General features: G+C 42.8%; 1 protein-coding gene across 1 annotated transcript in view; it reads right to left on the bottom strand.

Moving 5' to 3' along the window:
• Positions 1–17,023: 17,023 nt before the first annotated feature.
• MPDZ (multiple PDZ domain crumbs cell polarity complex component) overlaps positions 17,024–19,982 on the bottom strand; it is a 128,797-nt gene continuing 125,838 nt past the window's right edge. Inside the window, exon 46 of the mRNA XM_077817668.1 lies at positions 17,024–19,344. Within this exon, the coding sequence (XP_077673794.1) occupies positions 19,198–19,344 (147 nt within the window). The 3' untranslated portion in view covers positions 17,024–19,197. The remainder of the gene's footprint in view (positions 19,345–19,982) is intronic.

Raw genomic sequence — 19,982 nt, forward strand, 5'->3', positions numbered from 1 at the left:
TCTCCTCTGCGCCCTCCGCCCCGTCCCGTTATAGTGTTTTAGGCCAGAAGGGACCACAAGGTCATCTAGTCTGACCTTCTGTATATCACAGCCACCAACACCACCCACACACTAACCGAACAGTCAAAATGAGACCATAGTATTACAGCCCACAGGAGACTAAACTATTATGTTAAGCAGAGAATAGGAAGGACTTGGGTGCATCAGTGCCTCAGGCCCCCACAGGGGCAAAGAAATGATTAAGTGAGATATACCCAGATAATCCTGTCAAATGACCTGCACCCACACACTGCAGAGAAAATTGAAAACCCTCTAAGGCCACTCACTGTCAGTTTGACCTGGGGGAAAATTCCTTCCCAGATCCAACCAGGCCATCAGTTAGACCCTAAGCATGTGAACGAGAACAAGCCAGCCAAGTACCTCAGAGAAAAACTCCTCAGAACACTTTCCCAATGTCCCATCTCCAGCTGTGGCCATCCCTGATGCTTCAGGGGAAGGAGATATTTAAAAAATCCCTCCCAGAATACATACAAAATGCAGCTACTAAGATTATCTTCCTTCCTTGCTGTTTTAATTATATTGCTTCCCCAGTGCTCTGGAACTGACTGCCTATAGATTTCTGCATAGAGTTTAAGGTGTTGATTTTGACCTATAAAGCCCTAAATAAATATTGGGTCCTGCCTGCCTGAGACATCACATCTCTGTCCCCAGGCCATTTTACTACAGCTAGAACTCCAGATGCCCAGCAACTGACGTCTCCTGGTATAAAGGTGAATGAGCTCCCAACAGGGTCATCATCATCCTCATGTTCCGATTATGCCTCTGTTGTTTAGGATAGCGACGAACTTCCTCTACTCCTGTCTGTTTCTGGTAAGTTTTACAATGGTTCCCCAGCTGTGCCCCAGGTTTTTCAGCTCAGCTTCCACAGCTCTTGGCCAAGTTGTTTTTGGGTAGCCTCATTTTCGCTTGCCTTCAGGTGTCCATCTTATTGATACTCTGGTGATGGAATCAGTTTCCACCCGAAGCACATGGCAAATCCACGTCCAGTGCCTCCTGGCAATGATGGTGCTCATATCCTCTTGGCTGCACTGTGTCAATAGATCTTGGTTTGAGACTGGGCCAAAAGATATGGAGGATTTTTCTGAGGCAGGTTTTATGGAATGAAGGGTGTTAGCCATAAACTGACCTCATTTTTAGACCCTTTTCCCCCGTCTTGGTTCAATATAGCCTGAATGTGTTGACTGTCAAGTCAGGGTACTGTCAGAGCTAAGATTTGTGGGAGAAGGGAGTGTTGTTTGAACTTAATTATTCTATTTAGAATTGTTTCCCCTAATCTTGGTGAGGGGGAGGGGACAGGAACTGCTACTGATTCTCTCTTTATTTGATTGTCATTTTAGTTTTTGTCAAAAAGCCAGGAGAGTCCCTTTTTAGTGCATATTTATGATATATCACAATAAATAAATCAAGGGACTCTCTGAGTTTGCCCAAGGTGCTTTTACAACTGCCAAAGCAAGACATGGGGACAGACTCAGTCTTTTAGGTAGCCAAGATTCAGACCATATGGAGCTTTATATGTCAATATCAAAAGGAAAGAGGCTCCTTTCTTTAAAGGCCCCTGATTCAGGAAAGCTTCCATGTTCAGATCAGCTGGTAAGCACATGCTTAATTCCCAGTGTTTAAAGTTATGCACATGCTTAAGCATATGCTTAAATGATCTAGTACCACCATACTTTGGAGAGAAGACTAGAAATTTGGGGTTGGGAAGTTAGTGGGTTTCAGAGATATCTCTGATACCAGTAACTAACATATCTATTGCAGTTCCCATGCCTACCTCTGGCCCAGTTATAAGCCCTTGAAAAATCTCAATTTATACATTCTCAGAAGAGACTTATTAGCGTTTGGCAACTAAATTCTCCAAAGGTTGCATCTGTACTGGGCATGCTTCAATCTGGCAATAGAGGGTGGAGCAGGACTTCCTTTGCAATTGCTGCTTCCTGCTGCCAGGGGCCAAATGCAGAAGTACAAGAGCCAGACGGTGGGGGCAAGGGCAGTGGAGGGAATAGATTGGGAAAAGAATCCTCATGATAAGTGGACTGGGGTGGGTGGTGGAGACTAGGACTGGCTGGGCAAAAAGACTGGGACTGGAAGCTGATGGGGAAATAATATGTGATCGTGTAATGAAAGATGGCTTCATAACGGGTCTGCACAAGGGGCTGGATTAAGGTTGCTTCTTGTTTGTTCTGGTTAAATAAGAATCACGTCAAAATCAAAATTTCCTAGTTTCAGAACGTGGCATGCTCCTTTATGTCATAATAAACCTGACAGATCTTTCCACTAGCCTTTCTCTAATGTGCTGTACCTGTAGCCTTGATGTTTCCGGGTGTTTGGCAGGATTTACATCACAACCAGACTTTGGCTTAAAATATGTACATTTGGATGTAACATAGACGAGTGATGTGGCCATCGCTAGAAAGAGCCAAGAATGTGTTATGTGAGCCCGCAAACTGAGCCTTCCTTACTGCACTTGAACTCTCACTGATTGCTGTTTTATTGTCTGTAACAGTAGTTGCAGGGGATATTTATACTGTGAGCACGGAAGCTTTCAGTGAGCAGATGTAACACACCCTGCACCATAGTCAGTTTTGCCACAAGGTAAGTTTATGCTTTACAGATCTACTTCAAAATTGTGCTATTTCATTTAATCGCTTAATGCAAAGGCAGCTGCATATTATATTTGCTTTAACTCTACTTATATGGATTATTTGTCAAACTCCTCATTATAGTATTCTGAAAGATGTGGAGTGGGAGGGAAACTAATTATACAGGCTGAGGGGAAATGAACATTTTGAAGCTGAAATTCAGATTTAACCTTCCCAGATTACACACACATACTAGAAAATTGTCAATGAAATGCGAGTATTCCATATGAGACGCTCCACTTTAGAAATGTGCTTGTCTTTAAATATCTGCCACCCTACAGAATATTTGCTGCTTAGCCACAATTGGCCTCCTGTCTGAGTGTCACAGCACCGCACTGCATGAGGGACTGCACTCTGCAAAGGGCATATGCAATGTACTAGAGACCATAAAGGAAGGCTAGCTAACCCTCTCTGTGCTTGAACTTGTGCTAACCAGCCTGGCCTAACTTTAATTTTAGTTTGGTTTAGGAATCCAAATGCAAAATTCTGACTTTCTGAGTGAAAGATGCTGGGGAAAGGAGTGGAGCGCTAATGGATTTGGGGAGGGTTTTCTCTTTTTGCCTGAGTAAGACAGAATAGCTCAGGATGCCGAAGGGAAACGTGCTCTGCAGAGCTCCTCACTGATACTCTGAAGTGAAGAAGTTCTACAGAGTACCTGCTGCCACCCACAGCCCCTGGAGGGGAGGGGAGGGGAGGTGGGGTAGGGTGCCAATGCCAGGTCACCAAGTCAGCTGATGTACTAGGGTTGTAAGCCCTGGGAATGGGATGATGGGTGGGTGTATAAAGCCTCCCCACAGCCGGTCCCCAACCCACCCATGCAAGATAGAGCAGAATTGTGCCCATAATCTTTTCAGTTGATTAATGCTTACTTTTCCCATTATACAATCCATCCATCATTGACACACAGTTTTGTGTATTTGTGTACTCTCAAGTCATCTTTCCATCTAGTTTTGGTCCATAAGCAGCTTGTCTATGGATTACATTAATTCCAGCCTCCATTTATCAATAAATAATGTGCTGTCTTTATGATACTTAAGAGTTGCTACAACTGAATCAGAACTCACAATTTAGGCACAAGGAAAATTAAGACCCGACTGACACTGGACTGAGAATTATGTTTAATTACCATTCATTCATTTTTAAATGTATAAAGAGTGCTTACCACAATTGTCCCTGGACACATACAGTGTGCCAAATCCTGAAGTCCTTGTTGTCTGGTTGTAGGGTGACCAGATGACAAGAACAAAATATCGGGACACAATGGGGGCAGCCACAGGCTCACCCCCCTACCAGGGCCAGCTCTAGGTTTTCTGCTGCCCCAAGGAAAAAAAAAAAGCTGTCGAAGCAAAATATCGGGACAAATGGTGTCCCGACCGTACATCAGTCGGGACGCGGGACAAACAACTAAATATCGGGACGTCTGGTCACCCTATGTGGTTGGCATTCTTGCAGTCTTGAGGTAGTGAATGAGCCTGGCCCATGCAATGTGTTATGATCCTGACTTTACAACATAAAGAGAGAGCTTCACTATTTCCCATCTTTCTTTTCTTCATGGGGCCCCTCCCAATTTTCAGTCTGGCTTCACTCATAGCCAGGATGCTTCACTGCGTGTAATGGAAAAGCCTAGCTCATGAAAAAGAAATAGACTCACTCACTTGGGCAGCTGTGGCCCTTGTTCACTTTGTGGGGAAGGGGCCTGACTTCCTAAAGAGACTTGAAGACAAAGGAAACAAGTTTGTCAGGTTAATTTTCCTCTGGTTTTTACTGCTGATTTTTTTCTCTGCTTCTCAAGGGAACCAAGTGGGGCTATGAGGCCCCAAATCACCTTGTATTCTGATGCTCATGATTTCTGAACCCCTTACTGTGTGGCTCTCCACTGACCATAAAACCTCAACCAGCAGTGGCCTCTTGTAAACATTGTCAAGGCCAAGGGTTAGTCAGCAGTGTTCCCAGAATTCTGATTTCTGGTTCTTTCTTGTGTTGAAAAGTGAAGTGAGCAAAGTTTTCCACGTGATGAGTTTTTAAAAGCAATCTATTTGGTATTGGTGAGGCCTCATCTGAAGTACTGTGTCCAGTTTTGGGCCCCACGCTACAAGAAGGTTGTGGAAAAATTGGAAAGAGTCCAGCAGAGGGCAACGGAAATGATAAGAGGGTGAAGCACGTGATTTATGAGGCAAGGCTGAGGGAACTGGGATTATTGAGTCTGCAAAAGAGAAGAACGAGGGAGGATTTGATAGCTACTTTCAACTACCTGAAAGGGGGTTCCAAAGAGGATGGATCTAGACTTTTCTCAGTGGTAGCAGACAACACAACAAGGAGTATTGGTCTCAAGTTGCAGTGGGGGAGGTTTAGGTTGGATATTAGGAAAAACTTTTTCACTAGGAGGGTGGAGAAGTACTGGAATGGGTTACCTAGGGAGGTGGTGAAATCTCCTTCCTTAGAGGTTTTTAAGGTCAGGCTTGACAAAGCCCTGGCTGGGATGATTTAGTTGGGGATTGGTCCTGCTTTGAGCAGGGGGTTGGACTATACAACCTCCTGAGTTCCCTTCCAACTCTGATATTCTATGATTCTATGATGGTGAAGCCCCACTGAAAGCTGGACTGATGCCAGTGGAAAGGTGTCTGTACTCAGAGGGGAAGGCCAGATGCAGTTTGCTGAGTTCTGGTCTCAATTACACAAGTATAAATCTGGAGTAACTCCATTGTCTTCAGTAGAGTTAATCTGTAGTTACACCAGTGTAAATGACATCAGAGTTTGGCACACAATAGGAATTTATGTACTCTTAGATCTTAACAGGTTTTTTTTTGTATTTTAAGTGTTGGTGCCCTTTTAAAGAAAGGTCAAACATAAATGGAATGGAAGCCTTGGAGAAACTTTTAAGTGGCTATTTAAATTTTGAGGTTACTGATTTAGATTGGGCCTTAGTTTGCATTTCACAGTAGCTAAGAAATAAAATAAAACTGAAAAAATGTTAAAGGACTAGATTTTCTTCTCATTTAAATTGTGTTACCTCCACTGATTTTAATAGAAACACACCTGATTTACACCAGACGAAGAGGAGAATCTTAATAGCTTTTTTTGCTATTGCTACTGATATTATTTGTACTGCTACTACAATTTCTTTGTACAGACTGGAATCCAATAAGACTTTTTGTTTAAAAAACAGACTTTAAATGTAAAAGCCCATTAGTTATATATTATTGGATATGGTGATGAACTGGCTATGTACATTACTGCTCTCTGTTGGACAAAATCAGAACTCCTTTTCTTTGTGTCAAAGTCCGTTATATTGTTAGCAGCAATTCTCCTTAACTCCAGTTTAATAATGGCTTGCACTTTTGGAGAGGGAGCATCACAAAAACAAAAACAAATTTAGAGAAAGAAACCTTTCTATTTAAAGTAATAGAATTTAAGGCCAGAAATGACCATCAGATCACACCAGATCATCATCCTGTACATCCTAGGCCACCGACACCACCAAGCACCCGCACGTGGAACCCAATAACCAAAATTACAACATAGTATGTCAGCACACAAGAGACTAGACTATTAGTTGGTGGCAGCAGGTCCCATAATCAAGACTGTCCTTCATATGAAGTTACTGAATTACATAATGCATCTCTTATAAGTGACCCCCAAACACAGCCCAGCAGAGAGGTTGCAGGCTCATATCATTTTATTATAACTATGTTTTTTAAAAAATAGCTTGGACCTTTTCCCTACCCTATTATGAGTTAGAATGGGTGTAAAAACAATGTCAGTCTGTGTTACTTTCTTTTGGTTAAATTTTAATCTTTTAATCATAAAGGATTGTTCTCAGCCTCTTTCACCATTCAGTTAATAAATACAGCCTTTTCAACAGGATCTGATAAAGATCAGTTTTGCTGGAACTTGTTTTTAATGCTCTTAGCTACCAAACAGCTTCCCGGCCATTGGCATCTGGAGGGAAATGAATCACGGCACAACCTCTCTGTAAAACTAGCTGCATTTCAGAGTGCAGTAGAATTGTATGGCCAAGACATGCTTAGTATAATTGTACATGTGCAATAAATGAATAAGCCCACAAAGAGCAGGGCGTGGGGGCTTGTTGTGAAGCATTTGAGGCACATGCTGATTTTTAGCCCATCTTCTAGTCTGCATTTAACTGTTTTGCTAGTTTGCCTGCTGTGACTAGCTGTCCATTAAACAAGAATGCCTGCCACTGGCTACAGGAATGATTGGCAGATCTTGTTCCCCTCCAAGTTAGTGTAGACTCTTATCACCAAGGAAAGTTTGCCCCTTCAAGCCAGAATGGAGGGCATTGGCAAGGGGGTGTATTCATTCAACTTTAACGGTGGAGCAATAGATGATCAGTCCTTAGTACTGCTTAATCCCTTATCATGTTGAAACACGCTCTTCCTTCAGTCACTGAAAGGAAAAGTTGAATTTCCACAGAAAACTGTCAAGCAGTGATGCTCTGGATGGGCTGTGTTTGCAAGCAAACCTCAAGACTTCCCCCTGCATCATCTGATAACAGGTTGTTATTTCTGGAAGAAACAGCTCACTGGCTGAAATTCTTCATGTTTAAACAGCATTGACTCATGAGCCTCTGAAAAGCTTCATCAGCAACAGCCAAGGTACTGTTCTTGAAGGCCAATGTCAAGGAAATGAAGCATGCCTACAGCAAATTAGCCTCTGGAATAATTGCATATGCTTGGGTGTTAATCTGTTTAATATAATTTTATCAGCAAAACACTAGAGCTTGATGACTTGTCTTGATTACAAGTCTGCCCTTGGATATAAGCATATGGGAGGTTTAACTGCATCCACGCTCCCATCAATCACTTCCAAACTGGAACATTTCATGTTCATGCCATTAACTGTAGAGGTAAATTTTCAAAGTACGATCTGGGAATTATGTGTACAAATCCTGTTAATGAATAATAACAGGATTTGTGAGTACCTACAGCACAATGCTTTGAAAATGTGTCCAGTCACGTATTTTTCAGGGGCTAACAGAGTTTGGTGCAAATTTCTTATCACTATGTGGGCAAAGTACTACACTCCAGCGTATGTATATTCCTGCAGACTGCCATAAAATTTGCGTATAGAATGCACAGATGAAACACTAGATTCTGCTGTGTCAGGATGTGAGCCAGTTGAAAAAGATGGGCCGTATGCAGGCAGGCAGGCATACATACATATACAGTACAAATAGATGATGATCCAAACATCTGTGAACTTCCGCTTTTCTGATGCATGCCTCTGGAGTTGATTGGATTGATTTAGATGGTCTTTTATTGATGAAATGTGTCATTATTGCTTTCCCTTTTAAAAGCATTAAATTAAAACAATCAGTCACTAGTAGTGCTTCCTGGGTTTTCACTAGTAAAGTCAGTGATAGTACTATGTAACCTCATCTGTGTCACCATGGCTTGAATTTAGCTTTTCAGCAAAAATGTATCAGAGAATTTTATAAGGGCTGGAGTGAAGCTTCAGAAGTGACAGGCATAACTGACATTTTTTTGTTTAGTTCTTGCTCGAACTCATTTCAAGAACAAAGGACAACCATATGCTTATCTTTTTGGTTGTTGGGTTGTTTGTTGTTGTCATCATTATTGTTTAACCCTCCAAAGCATTCACTTTTGAAGGCCCTTGATTTCAGTGGGCTTTGGAGCAAGCCTTATAATATTGAGAAGAGGACTGGAGTGAGGATGTAGTTATCTCTGTTTGGCTAATTTCATTGTGTTTAAGTGGGGAGGCGGTTATATGGAAGTTTTAAATCTAGGAGCAGGTGCAATAAACTCACATGAATAGTCTGAATAGTCACCATTAGGCCACTGGTCAGAGTTAAAGCACTAAGCAAGGCAGTCCTGGTGGTTGTTTTTTTGTTTGGTTCCCCCCCACCCCCTGCCATAATAAACTTTCAGATCCTACACTACTGACAAGTTACCTTGATTCTCTAGTGCTATCTAGTGGTCAAAGAGGAAAAATAGTTAACATGCATAGATGCAAGTAGACAGGTCTCCTTAGTTTGGGCAGTGGTTTTCAAACTTTTTAGTCTGAGTACCCCTTTCCAAATAATGTAGTCTACTGCGTACCCCCCATCTGCGATAGGATCATAATATACCTGTAAAACAGAAAAAAAAGGTCTGTAAGGGATAACACAATGCAACACAACGCACAAGCCCTGGAGCATATTGTCCAGGATACTATTATTATTTATTATTATAATGAACAATTTTATTATATATACTTTTGATTTGGATAAAAATAATCCCTCAAACAAGTTTCTGTTTGTTGTAAACATTATACTGGAAATGTTCAATATCATTTTATTGTAATTAATTAAAATGAATGAAGCCTCTGCTGCAGGCTCTGTTCTGAAGGCAGCACCCCCATCAGCAGCTGCGCAGAAGTAAGGCTAGCAATGAGGGCGCTCTCTGCCTGTCTCTGGGAGTGGGGGGTGTTCTGTCCCATCTGCATGACAATGCAGGGGCTCTCCAGCCAATTGCCTGGAGGTTTAGCGGTTTTGAATCCCTTTGGTGGCAAAGGAGAGATTTGGGGTCCTCTCATCCCCTTGCAGGAATGTCTGAGGACTCCAATCCCTCTGCATGGGTGAGTGGGGAGGGTTGGGGGTGTTCCCATCCCACTGCATGGGAGTTCAGGGAGTGGGTAGGTTGTGGTGAGGAGACATCTGCTGAGGGCAGCACATCCAGGAACAATTGCAGGGGCAATTTTAGAGGCCTGGAGAGGGACTGGGATCCCACAGGTCCTGTAGAACCCACTACCATAATAGCAGGAGCAGGATAAAATTTCAATAAACAATGTGGGACTGGATATTGCGAGGTGGGATAGGAGTGAGATTTAAAAAAATAGTCCTCGCCTGCAGCAAACCACGTAAATACCCCCGCCAGCAGCTGCTGCTCTCCGGCTGCCCAGCTCTGAAGTTCTGCTCTGCTGCGGGCAGCAGCGCTGCCTTCAGAGCTGGGCATCTGGAGAGCAGCGGCTGCAGGCCAGGAGCCCTGTTGCGCTCCCCCCCCCCATAGAAATCAAATTACACCTATGATTGCCCACCGTTACAGGGTTTTTCTTGTGTACTCCCTGACAGGAACTCGGGTGCCCCTAGAGCTACGCATAGCCCAGTTTGAAAATCACTGAGGGGGGGGTTAGGGTATGTCTACACGGCAGCTGGGAGTGTGCCTTCGAGCCTGGGTCCACAGTCCTGTGGTCGTGGGGCACATGCTAAATAGAGCTGTGTAGACGTCACTTTGAGGTTCCATCTTGGGCTGGCGCTTGGGCTCTCCAGCCCTCCTTAGGCATGAGACCCCCACGCTGCAATTTCTATACAGCTCCCTGGCAGCAGAACTGGTATGGTTCTGCTGAGTCGGCAAGGGACTGGGTGTAGGGAATGAGTAGTCACTGCCACCAAGCTTTGCTCTGCATGAGCTCCCTTTGTAGATCCCCCATCTTGCCCTAAGGGGCGGGGGGCTGTATATGAGCACTCTGAAGCCTCAGAAAGAGGATTCCTCCTGATTGCCCCCATGCAGCTGCCCAGGGCCTAAACTGTCTTTGTGGCCCAGGTACTACGGTCAGGCCTTATGCTTAGCTCAGCACTCAGCTCAAGTGAATGGGGCGTCATAAAATAAGAACTGTGAATGGGGGATTCATCAAGGCCAGGGGCTGCAGTTGTGATGCCACAGGTCATGGAATGGCATCATGCTACTGCAGCCTTGGGCTTGCCACAGACCCTAGGGCTGCAGCCCACCTCTTCTATGGGGAGAGTGGGAGAAGTGGCCAATAGAGCCACATTATTACAGCGCCACCAGTTTCACCTCCGCTCTCAGGTGCTGGGCTGCCACGGCCCCACCCCGAAACACCCCCGTTCACGGGGGGCGGGGGGGGAATCCCGTGCTCTGCAGCACACAAGGGTGAGTGAATAAGCTTCCCAAATCATCCACCGTGTTTAATGAACCCCTCTTGGTCCGTTAGCGGTAGGCCCGCTGTAGCCATTAAGGAGTGGGCAAGATTTATCCCTTAAATAGTAAAAATTGCCCCCAATATTATAAGCATGGACTTGGCATCAGTGAACGGGGCTTGATGGCCCACTCTATTATTCCAGCTGTGTGCCACTGTAACGCCACTAACTTTAAGGGTATTATACCAGCATCAAACTGGAGTAACAGTGGTGAATCAAACCCATTAGTTCCAGGGAGATTCCCAACTGTGGGTGCAGATGCAGGCACTGGATTACATACATGTTCCCTAATTGATCAGCAACGAATCAACGTTAACTGGGACAACTTTAAGTGAGGAGTTGCTGTACTACTAGTATCTAACTCATTACTGTGCACAGCACTTGATAAATTGGCGCATGAAAGGTCCACTCGGTTGCTAAAGTTTAACTTGCTCTATAGTGAGTCAGCAGAAGGGTTTTGGCTGAGGTGTGTGCATCATGGTAAAAACTGTCCAATGTGTCAATATACTTAAGTGATTTCTGAAAAAATGTTACCTCTCCTGTCATTGGAAAGGTTAAATTATCAAGAGCACTGTGCATTAAGTTATGAATAACTTCATTGAAAGAATTCCTATCACACAATCATGCTTCACAGATGTCATCCATCTCCCCCCTGATATTTTTCTTCCTTTGTTGTAAGAAAAGGAGTACTTGTGGCACCTTAGAGACTAACCAATTTATTTATTTATTTATTATTGGTTGGTCTCTAAGGTGCCACAAGTACTCCTTTTCTTTTTGCGAATACAGACTAACACGGCTGTTACTCTGAAACCTTCCTTTGTTATGTTACTTATATTGAAAAGTGTACTGTATAGGCATTAGGTAAAGTGTTTTGGGTGCCCACTTATGGGGCCTTCTGTTAAGAAGCCATTCAGAACCCTGCTTGAGCAGCAGTGTACACAGGGAGTTGGGTCTTGCATATTTGTACATAAAGCTTAAACGAAGATGACATCAAAACCATACACATTCTAGTGTTTAGCGTGACTATTTATACTAAAGAGTGGGCCAACCCAAAACTAAGGGTGAAAATGCCATTGAATTGGACATACTAGAAATGTGAACCTGGAGCAAATTTTACAGATGACCCCTTTGTTTATAAGTGTACGTGTGTGTGTGTGTCTGAAGGGGAAGGACACAAATCCAGACTTGGATCTAGCCTCTATCAATAGTAAAAGTGCATCAATGACTGACAAAAAGAAGATTATGATTGGATTGTTGTATATGAAAAGGAGAAGTACGTAGGCTGTGCTCTCGCCCTGCTGGAGCCCCTATAGTTGGTTTTGGGGGGAAAAAATCATGAGAAATGTGCACGGGACACAGCTTCCCTCCCTGAAATTAGCTAGAGCAAAACCAGAAACCTAGCTCCCCCTGTTACGCACGTAGGACCTGGGCTCAAGTGAACACATGGTGCTGTATTTTATATTCAAATGAGGTTTTACTAATAAATTTAAAGCTTTGTAGTGTTCATAATAATTAAGTATGCACCGTCTGCCTACCTCTGCACGTGCAGCAAGCTCACCCCAAAACAACCTTAATTTTACTCCATGAATACTTGTCACTTGCCCTATGTCAATCCCAAGCTAAAAAAACTGACATATCCAATGTGATATCCCAATTGGTGGACTTCCTAAGGAGAAATCTAATATAAGGAGTTATATTATTCTTGTTTGTTGCAGGTAACAGAACTGGCAAAGATTAGTACATATTTGAAACTAGCCTCGCTTTAATCCTCAGAATAATTTCATTCAAACAATATTTCTTTGTGTCTGTACGGAGTCTTTGAGTTAAAGAATCAGATTTTGAAAACCCAGCTTCCATTTTGTCTGCTGGAAATACTTGGGAGTCATAACTACACCGAAGGGTGACACATCATGAACTGAAAGGTCTACCTCGAACACGTGACCTGGATCGCAAAGGTTAATAATACCCTTACCCTGTGACAGGGATCAGTATCCTCTGACTCTGTGGTTCTTGAGAGTCAATTCTTGCAGGTGCAAGTTCATGGCAAATATTATGTATGAGTACTCATATCATCTCAACATCTGTGCATCTCATTAACTGTCTAATTCATTTAAAGCACATCCTCATTTGTACCCAAAAAACTGCAGTTGCCAAAAACCAAGGCACGGTTGAGTACAGGCTGAAAATCTGGCCCACAGGGTGTGCTGCAGAACCTGGTCAGTAAGAAAAGGTAGAGACAGGATCATGAAGTTTGGGATGACTCAGAAGGAAAATGAATATGGGTAGATGAGCCACACACAAGAATCAGTGATTGTTGCCCCATCTACTGTACGTCCCAGGCACTGGCTACATTTTCACCCCCAGCTCCTGTTCCCTTCCACACACAATTATTCACACGTTATTGATCTTTACAGAAATACCAGAGTGTTAGAAGAATTGTAAACCAAAGAGAGCCAACTGTTTTAATATGAAAAATTAAACCAAATGAAATACATTAATATGTGATGGGTAGACTTTAGGCATTGTTGTATTATCACAGAAACCCCCATGGCTAACGCACCTGTTTGTTATGGATGCCATGTGAAGTACTACATCTTTACTTTAGGTTTTTTTCTGCTGAAAAACACTCTAATAAATAGTTACATAAAACCTGCATACATTATCATAGACCTCATTCATTTTCCACTTCATCAGCTGTTTGAAAATTACTGTATTTACTATTTGGGTTTAGTACTAAGCCTGCACTTTAAGTGCTAATAGAAAGTTCCAAATTCCTTAATCTCAGTTGGGTGTGGGCAGAAGTGTAGACCAAGTGATTTATTCAGGGTCAAGCCAGCTGTCTGGCAGAGCCAAAATTAGAACTCAGCTTGACTCCTATCCCATGACATGCTTCCTCCCATGGAATAAGTTCTAGATTTAACCCACTTCCCAAGTGAAGTGCACAAAAGCACCATGAATAGACAAAAAACTATTTATCACAATAGCTGTGTTGGGCTATCCCATTACCCTATGGACTATTTTTACATGCTGAATGCATAGGGCTGGTTAAGTCTGCCAAGATGGGCAGAGAGAGAAAAAAATTAAACAATGTTTCCAAATAAACATAGTTTTTACCCAATCAGAATGCATTCTTAAATAAGTGGATAACAAGTCAGACATTTACTCGCTGAGCACTGAAATTGAAACTGGTCCTCACCTGCTTTTAGCAGGCCAGCTGCTAATTCTGCGGCAGGCGAATGATGTTTGCAATCACCTAACCGCAGATGCCCTTTCAGCTTCTAAATGCAATCAGACACTAACTCAGTTATTTAAGGTTAGTTATATTGATAAGTAATGCAAATCGCACATTCATGGCCTTTAAAAAAAATCTTTTGTACAGAACTCACTATTCCTGATCTAATACCGTCACTGCGTCGCACAGATTTTATTGCTAAAGGCTGTTTTCTAAAATGTGGCTCAAAGGAGAAGATTAGGTGGGTTTCTTTCTTGTAAAAACATTTTGTCACTAAAGTAATTTTTTGGAATGACAATGCTGGCAATAAAAAACAGCAGTCAAGCGAAAATAAAGAAAGGTTGTAGCATGCCAGTTATCTTCCCTCTGAGATGTAAACAAAGTTTTCAGGGTCTGCACTGTCTAATCTCATATCCGTTCTCTTTAATTGCTATTCAGCATTATTAGGGGAACCGCATCCACTTTTTATGTATAGTTTCAAATTATTATTCTGTCAGGAATAACAATATTGATCCCATTGTGGAAGCATTTTCCCTAGTGAAAAGAAAAGTTGAGGGCAGGGGAGGAGGAAAACAATTCAAAGGGAAGCTTGTCCTAGTTCTGCAGTAGAAACGAGGTCATATTCCATCACCAGAGACATTATTACAATAAAGTTTGAAATTTGTGTGTCCACTGTCAGTAAGTGGAAGTTTTCCTAAAATCAATAGGATATTGTTACATGCTTACACCAACCTTACTATAGTGACCAGTAGCTCCAAACATTTGAGATCTGTAAAGGTGCCACGGCAGATCCATGATCCAGTAGTTGGAAAGGAACAAAAATAAATATATGTATAATGTCATTTTAAAGGCTTTTATGCACTAAAGTGGTCCCTGTGTGCAACGTCCTTAGTAACATTTGTAAAAGTAAGTCTTCATCTCTTCCCAACTGCATCATATGTGCCATGGGCAAGAAATAGACTCATAGATACTAAGGTCAGAAGGGACCATTATGATCATCTAATACTTGATATACAGAAATAGCTTAGCCATTCTACAAAAATGTGGGTTTTGTTTCTACAAATCAGTGGAAAGGAAAAGAACTGTGTAACATGGATTACATCTTCTAGCTTGGCAAAATACTGGATTTGCAAAACGTAACAGTTTGGTTAATCATTGCTGAATATTTAGCCATTGTGCTCTGTTCCTGCAACAGTACGTGCCCCTTTGCCACTGAAGAGCAGAACAAATAGGCCCATTAAGCAGGTGCAATTTTTGCCATGTAATATACAGCTCATGTTCTTGTTTTTATGGGCGTGATTCCTGCAGAGAATGAATAATCTCAACCCCACTGGATTCAGCACTGATCTGGCCTGCTGTGAAACCCCAACAGGGCTGTCCTTACCCCTATGCAAAGCATGCAGCTGTGTAGGGCACCAGGAAATTTGGGGCACCATATTTCCTGGTGCCCTGCGCAGCTGCGTGCTGCTCCAGCTCTTCCCCAGGGTCCTGCCCCTACAACACCCCCCAACCTCTCCCCCTGGGCCCCCTCCCAGCCCCACCCCCGCGAGATCTTCAGCTGGGCTGGGCCTGCACTCACCGGCAGCGGGAATGTAGTGACCTGGCCTCAGCCGTGCTGCCGGTGAATGTGTGTGTGTGTGTGGGGGGGGTGCGTAGTGCCCCAGAATTGCTAGGGATAGCCCTGAACCCCAACCACAAATTAAAGCCTTCTTTCCCTGATGGACAGCCTCTTGCAAAACATGACTATCATTGCCGGGGGTGAGAAATTTGCACCCCTGCATGTCAGCTGTGTTCAATCCAGACCCACATTTTTCACACATCTGTTTATCTTATTAAAAGTCAAGCACTTAGCAGGATTCAACTAAAGGGTGAGACATCTCTATGGGCTTGGCCATCTGAAATGTTGAGCCTTCCTTCTGATGCCAATCCTCCAAAGCACTACTTAACTTTAAGCACAGGAATAGAGCCATCAAAGTAACTAAGAAATGAGTGCTTTGCAGAATCAGGGCCACAGGGCTTAGCACCTTGCAGGACCGAGTCCAATTACGTTAGATAGGGTTAACTACACAATGATGAAAGAGAAAAAAAAGTTTGGCTGGATAATCAGCCCCTTGCCATCAGTGATTGGTGTATACACTGCAGCATAAGTTATTCCATAGTTGTCCACTATGTGGTATCTTGTGCGTTTCTCTGAGGAAGCAGTATAGCCATGGTCAAAGACAGTCTAGCTGGGTCACTGCTCTGGCAATTCCTGTGTCCCTAATCTAATTTTATTTTCACTGATTTTTCCATTTGACAACTTGGAGAAAAAGAACTTGCCAATTTCACATTTACTTCTAGTCCAATGGTTCTCAAACGTCTTTTTTTGCGAACCACTTGAAAATTGCTGAGGGTCTTGGCAGACTACTTAATGATCTTTCCAAATGTTGTCTGTACCGCCAGCTAACTATTGTGAAGCGCTTTGGATAAAAGCACTATATAAAAAAACCCCTAATAATAAACAACTTTGTTTGTTCTACAAATAAAAGCACACAACTCATATTTTAATAATAATTAGTCTTACCTTTCTAATGCGATGGATGTGCCCTCTCTGGCCACTGCAGTCCTGTCCGAAATCCCCCCCCACTCCCTCTTCTCACCCCACAGCCCCTTCCCAATTACTGCCTATTCCCCCCAAGGCCACTACCTCACCTTACCTGTGAATCCTTTCCAGGGTCCAGGCACCTAATTAGCAGAGCCATGCCTGCGCAGCTCCACTAATTAGGTGGGTGGCCCTTCATTCTCTCATGTGCGGTCGCCCAGGAGCGCATCTTAGAGGGAACTATCCGCGGACCACCTGAATGGAGCTTGCAGACCACGGGTGGTCCACGGACCACAGTTTGAGAACCTCTGTTCTAGTCAGTTTTGATGTCTGGTTCTCCAGAATTAGCTGGAAGACAGTACTGCAGTGTTTGGAATGCAGCTATGCAACATTTAAATATAGTTTTTAGTGGAAAAGTTAAAAGAATCCTTGATGCATTTATAGCATTAATCCCAGTTTTGTTAAATCTGATGATGTTAATTTACAAAACCTAAATTGTGGGCCTAATACCAACCCTTTAATAATGGGAAAAAACAACTCCATCACAAAGCAACCACAAATACACCTGTAACTTTATTAATTCACCACTTACAGCTTCATATTTATTTTCTTGAATCCTGCATTTAGACACAAAGGCAATAATAAAATATCTGTACACTACTTCTGTTACAAATATAGATAATATTTGAAGAGACTTTACATACTCTAACTTAGGCATTTCACACACTACACTGGAATGAGTACAGGCTAATAATGCATCACCAGTTGCCTCAAGTACTGGCACCATCTGTTTTTCTTAGCCTATTGTATTGTAACATCTCAAATAATTATTGAAAAAGAGGGATTTTTTAGTTAATCCACTTATATTTAGCTATCAATTCACAAGTAGTAGCTCTCAAACACTCCTAACCCTGCTGTTTTTCACTCAGTAAAATTGCATATTTCTCTAGCACAGTTTGAATGTGCCCCCGCTTTAGAACTCAATAATTAAATATTATAAACAACTGACATGGTGCTCCAGCTGCTATAAGTGTTTGCTGGTCAATATGCAATCTTGCAGCTACATGAATGTACATCGTGGGCAGCACCCTAGCCTAAAGGAACACCAGTGCTCACATGACCTTTGACATTTCTTCCTCTTTAAAGGTTTTAAAGACATATTGTATTTAGTGACAAGGTTCAATCACAGATGGGGCTTGACCAAGCAGATACATATGAGGCAAAAGTGGGGAAACTGACCGTTAGGGAATCCACAAGTAAGGTCCAGGGACAACACTTTATAGTGAGAAGCCAGGAGCATTGTTCCTAGATCTTTACAGGGCTCCATCTTACATATCAGTGTCTGTCTTGTAAGCGTTCAATAATTTAGAACTCCTTCCAGCAGCTGGAAGGACTAAGGGACTTCTTTCTCTGCCCATCCTTTCCCCTCCTGCATGCTTTCTGACTAGGGTGAAGATGTAGAGGAACCTCTATCATTTGCCCTACTTTTGGACTCCTCTCTACTGGGGGGGGGGGTCTTTATTACTCTACCCCTCCTCTATCCCTTCTTTTGGGTCCTCCTCCTCTCTGAATGTCTTCAGTATCTGCTTCTGCTTAGAGCAGTGGTGAGCCACATGTGGCCCATCAGGGTAATCTGATTGTGGGCCACAAGACATTTTACTGGCATTTACTGGCATTGAGCATCCGCAGGCATGGCTCCTCGCAGCTCCCAGTAGCAGTCACAGTTTGCCTTTCCCGCCCACTGGGAGCTGCAGGGAGCCAGGCCTGGGGATGGTCAACGTCAGCAAAATGTCTCACGGCCTGCAATCAGATTACCGTGATGGGTTGCATGTGGCCTGTGGGCCGTAGGTTGTCCACCACTGGCTTAGAGCAATCGCAGCAGCATGAAATTGACTCCACACCTGTTTCCACTGGGCTCTGACTAGTGACCTGGAAGCTAGCCAGAGTGGTTAATTTGTGCTGTTGCTTCAAGAAGCTCTGAGCAGCAGTGACACTGGAGCTGCCTTTCTGCAAACTTAGGAAGAGGGCAGTGATCATTTTACTGTTCACATCAGGAACATTATCTTCACACCCACCAAATTTAGGAACTTCACTACTTTAAAAGAGAAGCCTAAATCCTTGTGATATTGCAGGTGCAGTAGGGCTCCCTCATTCACCAGGGAAAGTTTCCTGCAAGTGGATTTTTCAACCCCCGAGCACCAAAAAAAACCCAACCCTACCTCTCCATTATTTTGCTTCTGGAGCATGGAATTAGCAGCACTGACTTTCTAACTAATTTTTCCATCTACCTTCTTTTGTTCAACTGTTGTTCCTCCTGTGACTTTATTTCTGCTTTTTAAATATCCTTAGTTATCTCCTTCCCCCTTGACTATTTAGTGCACACATTCTCCCTCCCACACCTATCTCAAATATTCAAAGCCTCTTTGCAAAACATTCCAGTTTTGCAATGCGGTTACTAATGTAAACTTTCATGTTCTGGTGGATCACTGTATTCATTACAATAATAATAAAAAACCTTAAGTCTTTGCCAGAGACTACATAAGCCCATCCCAGTGATTTGACAGTAGGACAAATACTTCTATTGTGTTCAAAAATACAATTAAGTGTTATTTTTTCTTCAGTGATGTAACAGTCTGGTCAAGCTGGAATAGTAAGATGGCTACATAAACTTTGCTATGTGGAATGTAGATAATGGGATCTTGTTGATCCTATTCTTTGGACAGCCAATTCATGAGAGAACAGTCAGAGTGACAGTCCCTTTTGTCCTTTTTAGAAGAGCAACTGCTTCTTCATGGGTCACCCCTTCTAAGCTCTGCCCATTGACAGCAATGATTTGATCCCCTCTCTTCAGCCGTCCGTCCTCTGCTGCTGCACCCTGAAATTAAACAGCATGTAACTGCAGACATGCATTTCTGAAACTCCTGGTTTTATAGCTGTTCAAAGAGAAATCTAAAGAGGGTCTTAGTAAGATGGGTTCAATATACAGCACACATTAAACTTTTCTGCTTGAGAAAGGCTACGCTGATCAGTTTTCACTATTACAAACCCAGGCTCATTTTGTCCTTAGTAGGTGCTGGTTCTACCTGCCTATAGGTTTTTGCATAAAGTTTCCACTTTGCAAACTAACCAGGTGGATTCATGAAAATCCTCATCACCTTATTAGTGGAATGAAATTTACAGCATGGGAACGATGTACTACATACATTCTATAAGTCAGATCTATGGAATTTTTAAACTCCTTCAGCCATCTTGGTTTGGCTGGCAAAGTTCTCAACAATTCAAATTAGAAATCGAATCCAGATCTGAACCTAAACGTCAAGGTATGGAGGTCTTCCAACTTGGTTATCTGACTCAGGCCTGCTTTATACACCAAGTTCAGATGAGGATGTGAACTTCTCCAAAGTTAAGATTTGGATCCAGTGTTTCTGGCCTATATTTGATTCCAATATTCATAGCAAATAATTCAAATTAACCCCAAGCACTGCTTGAAGAGAATGCAAACTAAACGGGGGA

The sequence above is a fragment of the Eretmochelys imbricata genome, chromosome 5 (assembly GCF_965152235.1).
Source record: "Eretmochelys imbricata isolate rEreImb1 chromosome 5, rEreImb1.hap1, whole genome shotgun sequence".
Taxonomy (NCBI): domain Eukaryota; kingdom Metazoa; phylum Chordata; order Testudines; family Cheloniidae; genus Eretmochelys; species Eretmochelys imbricata.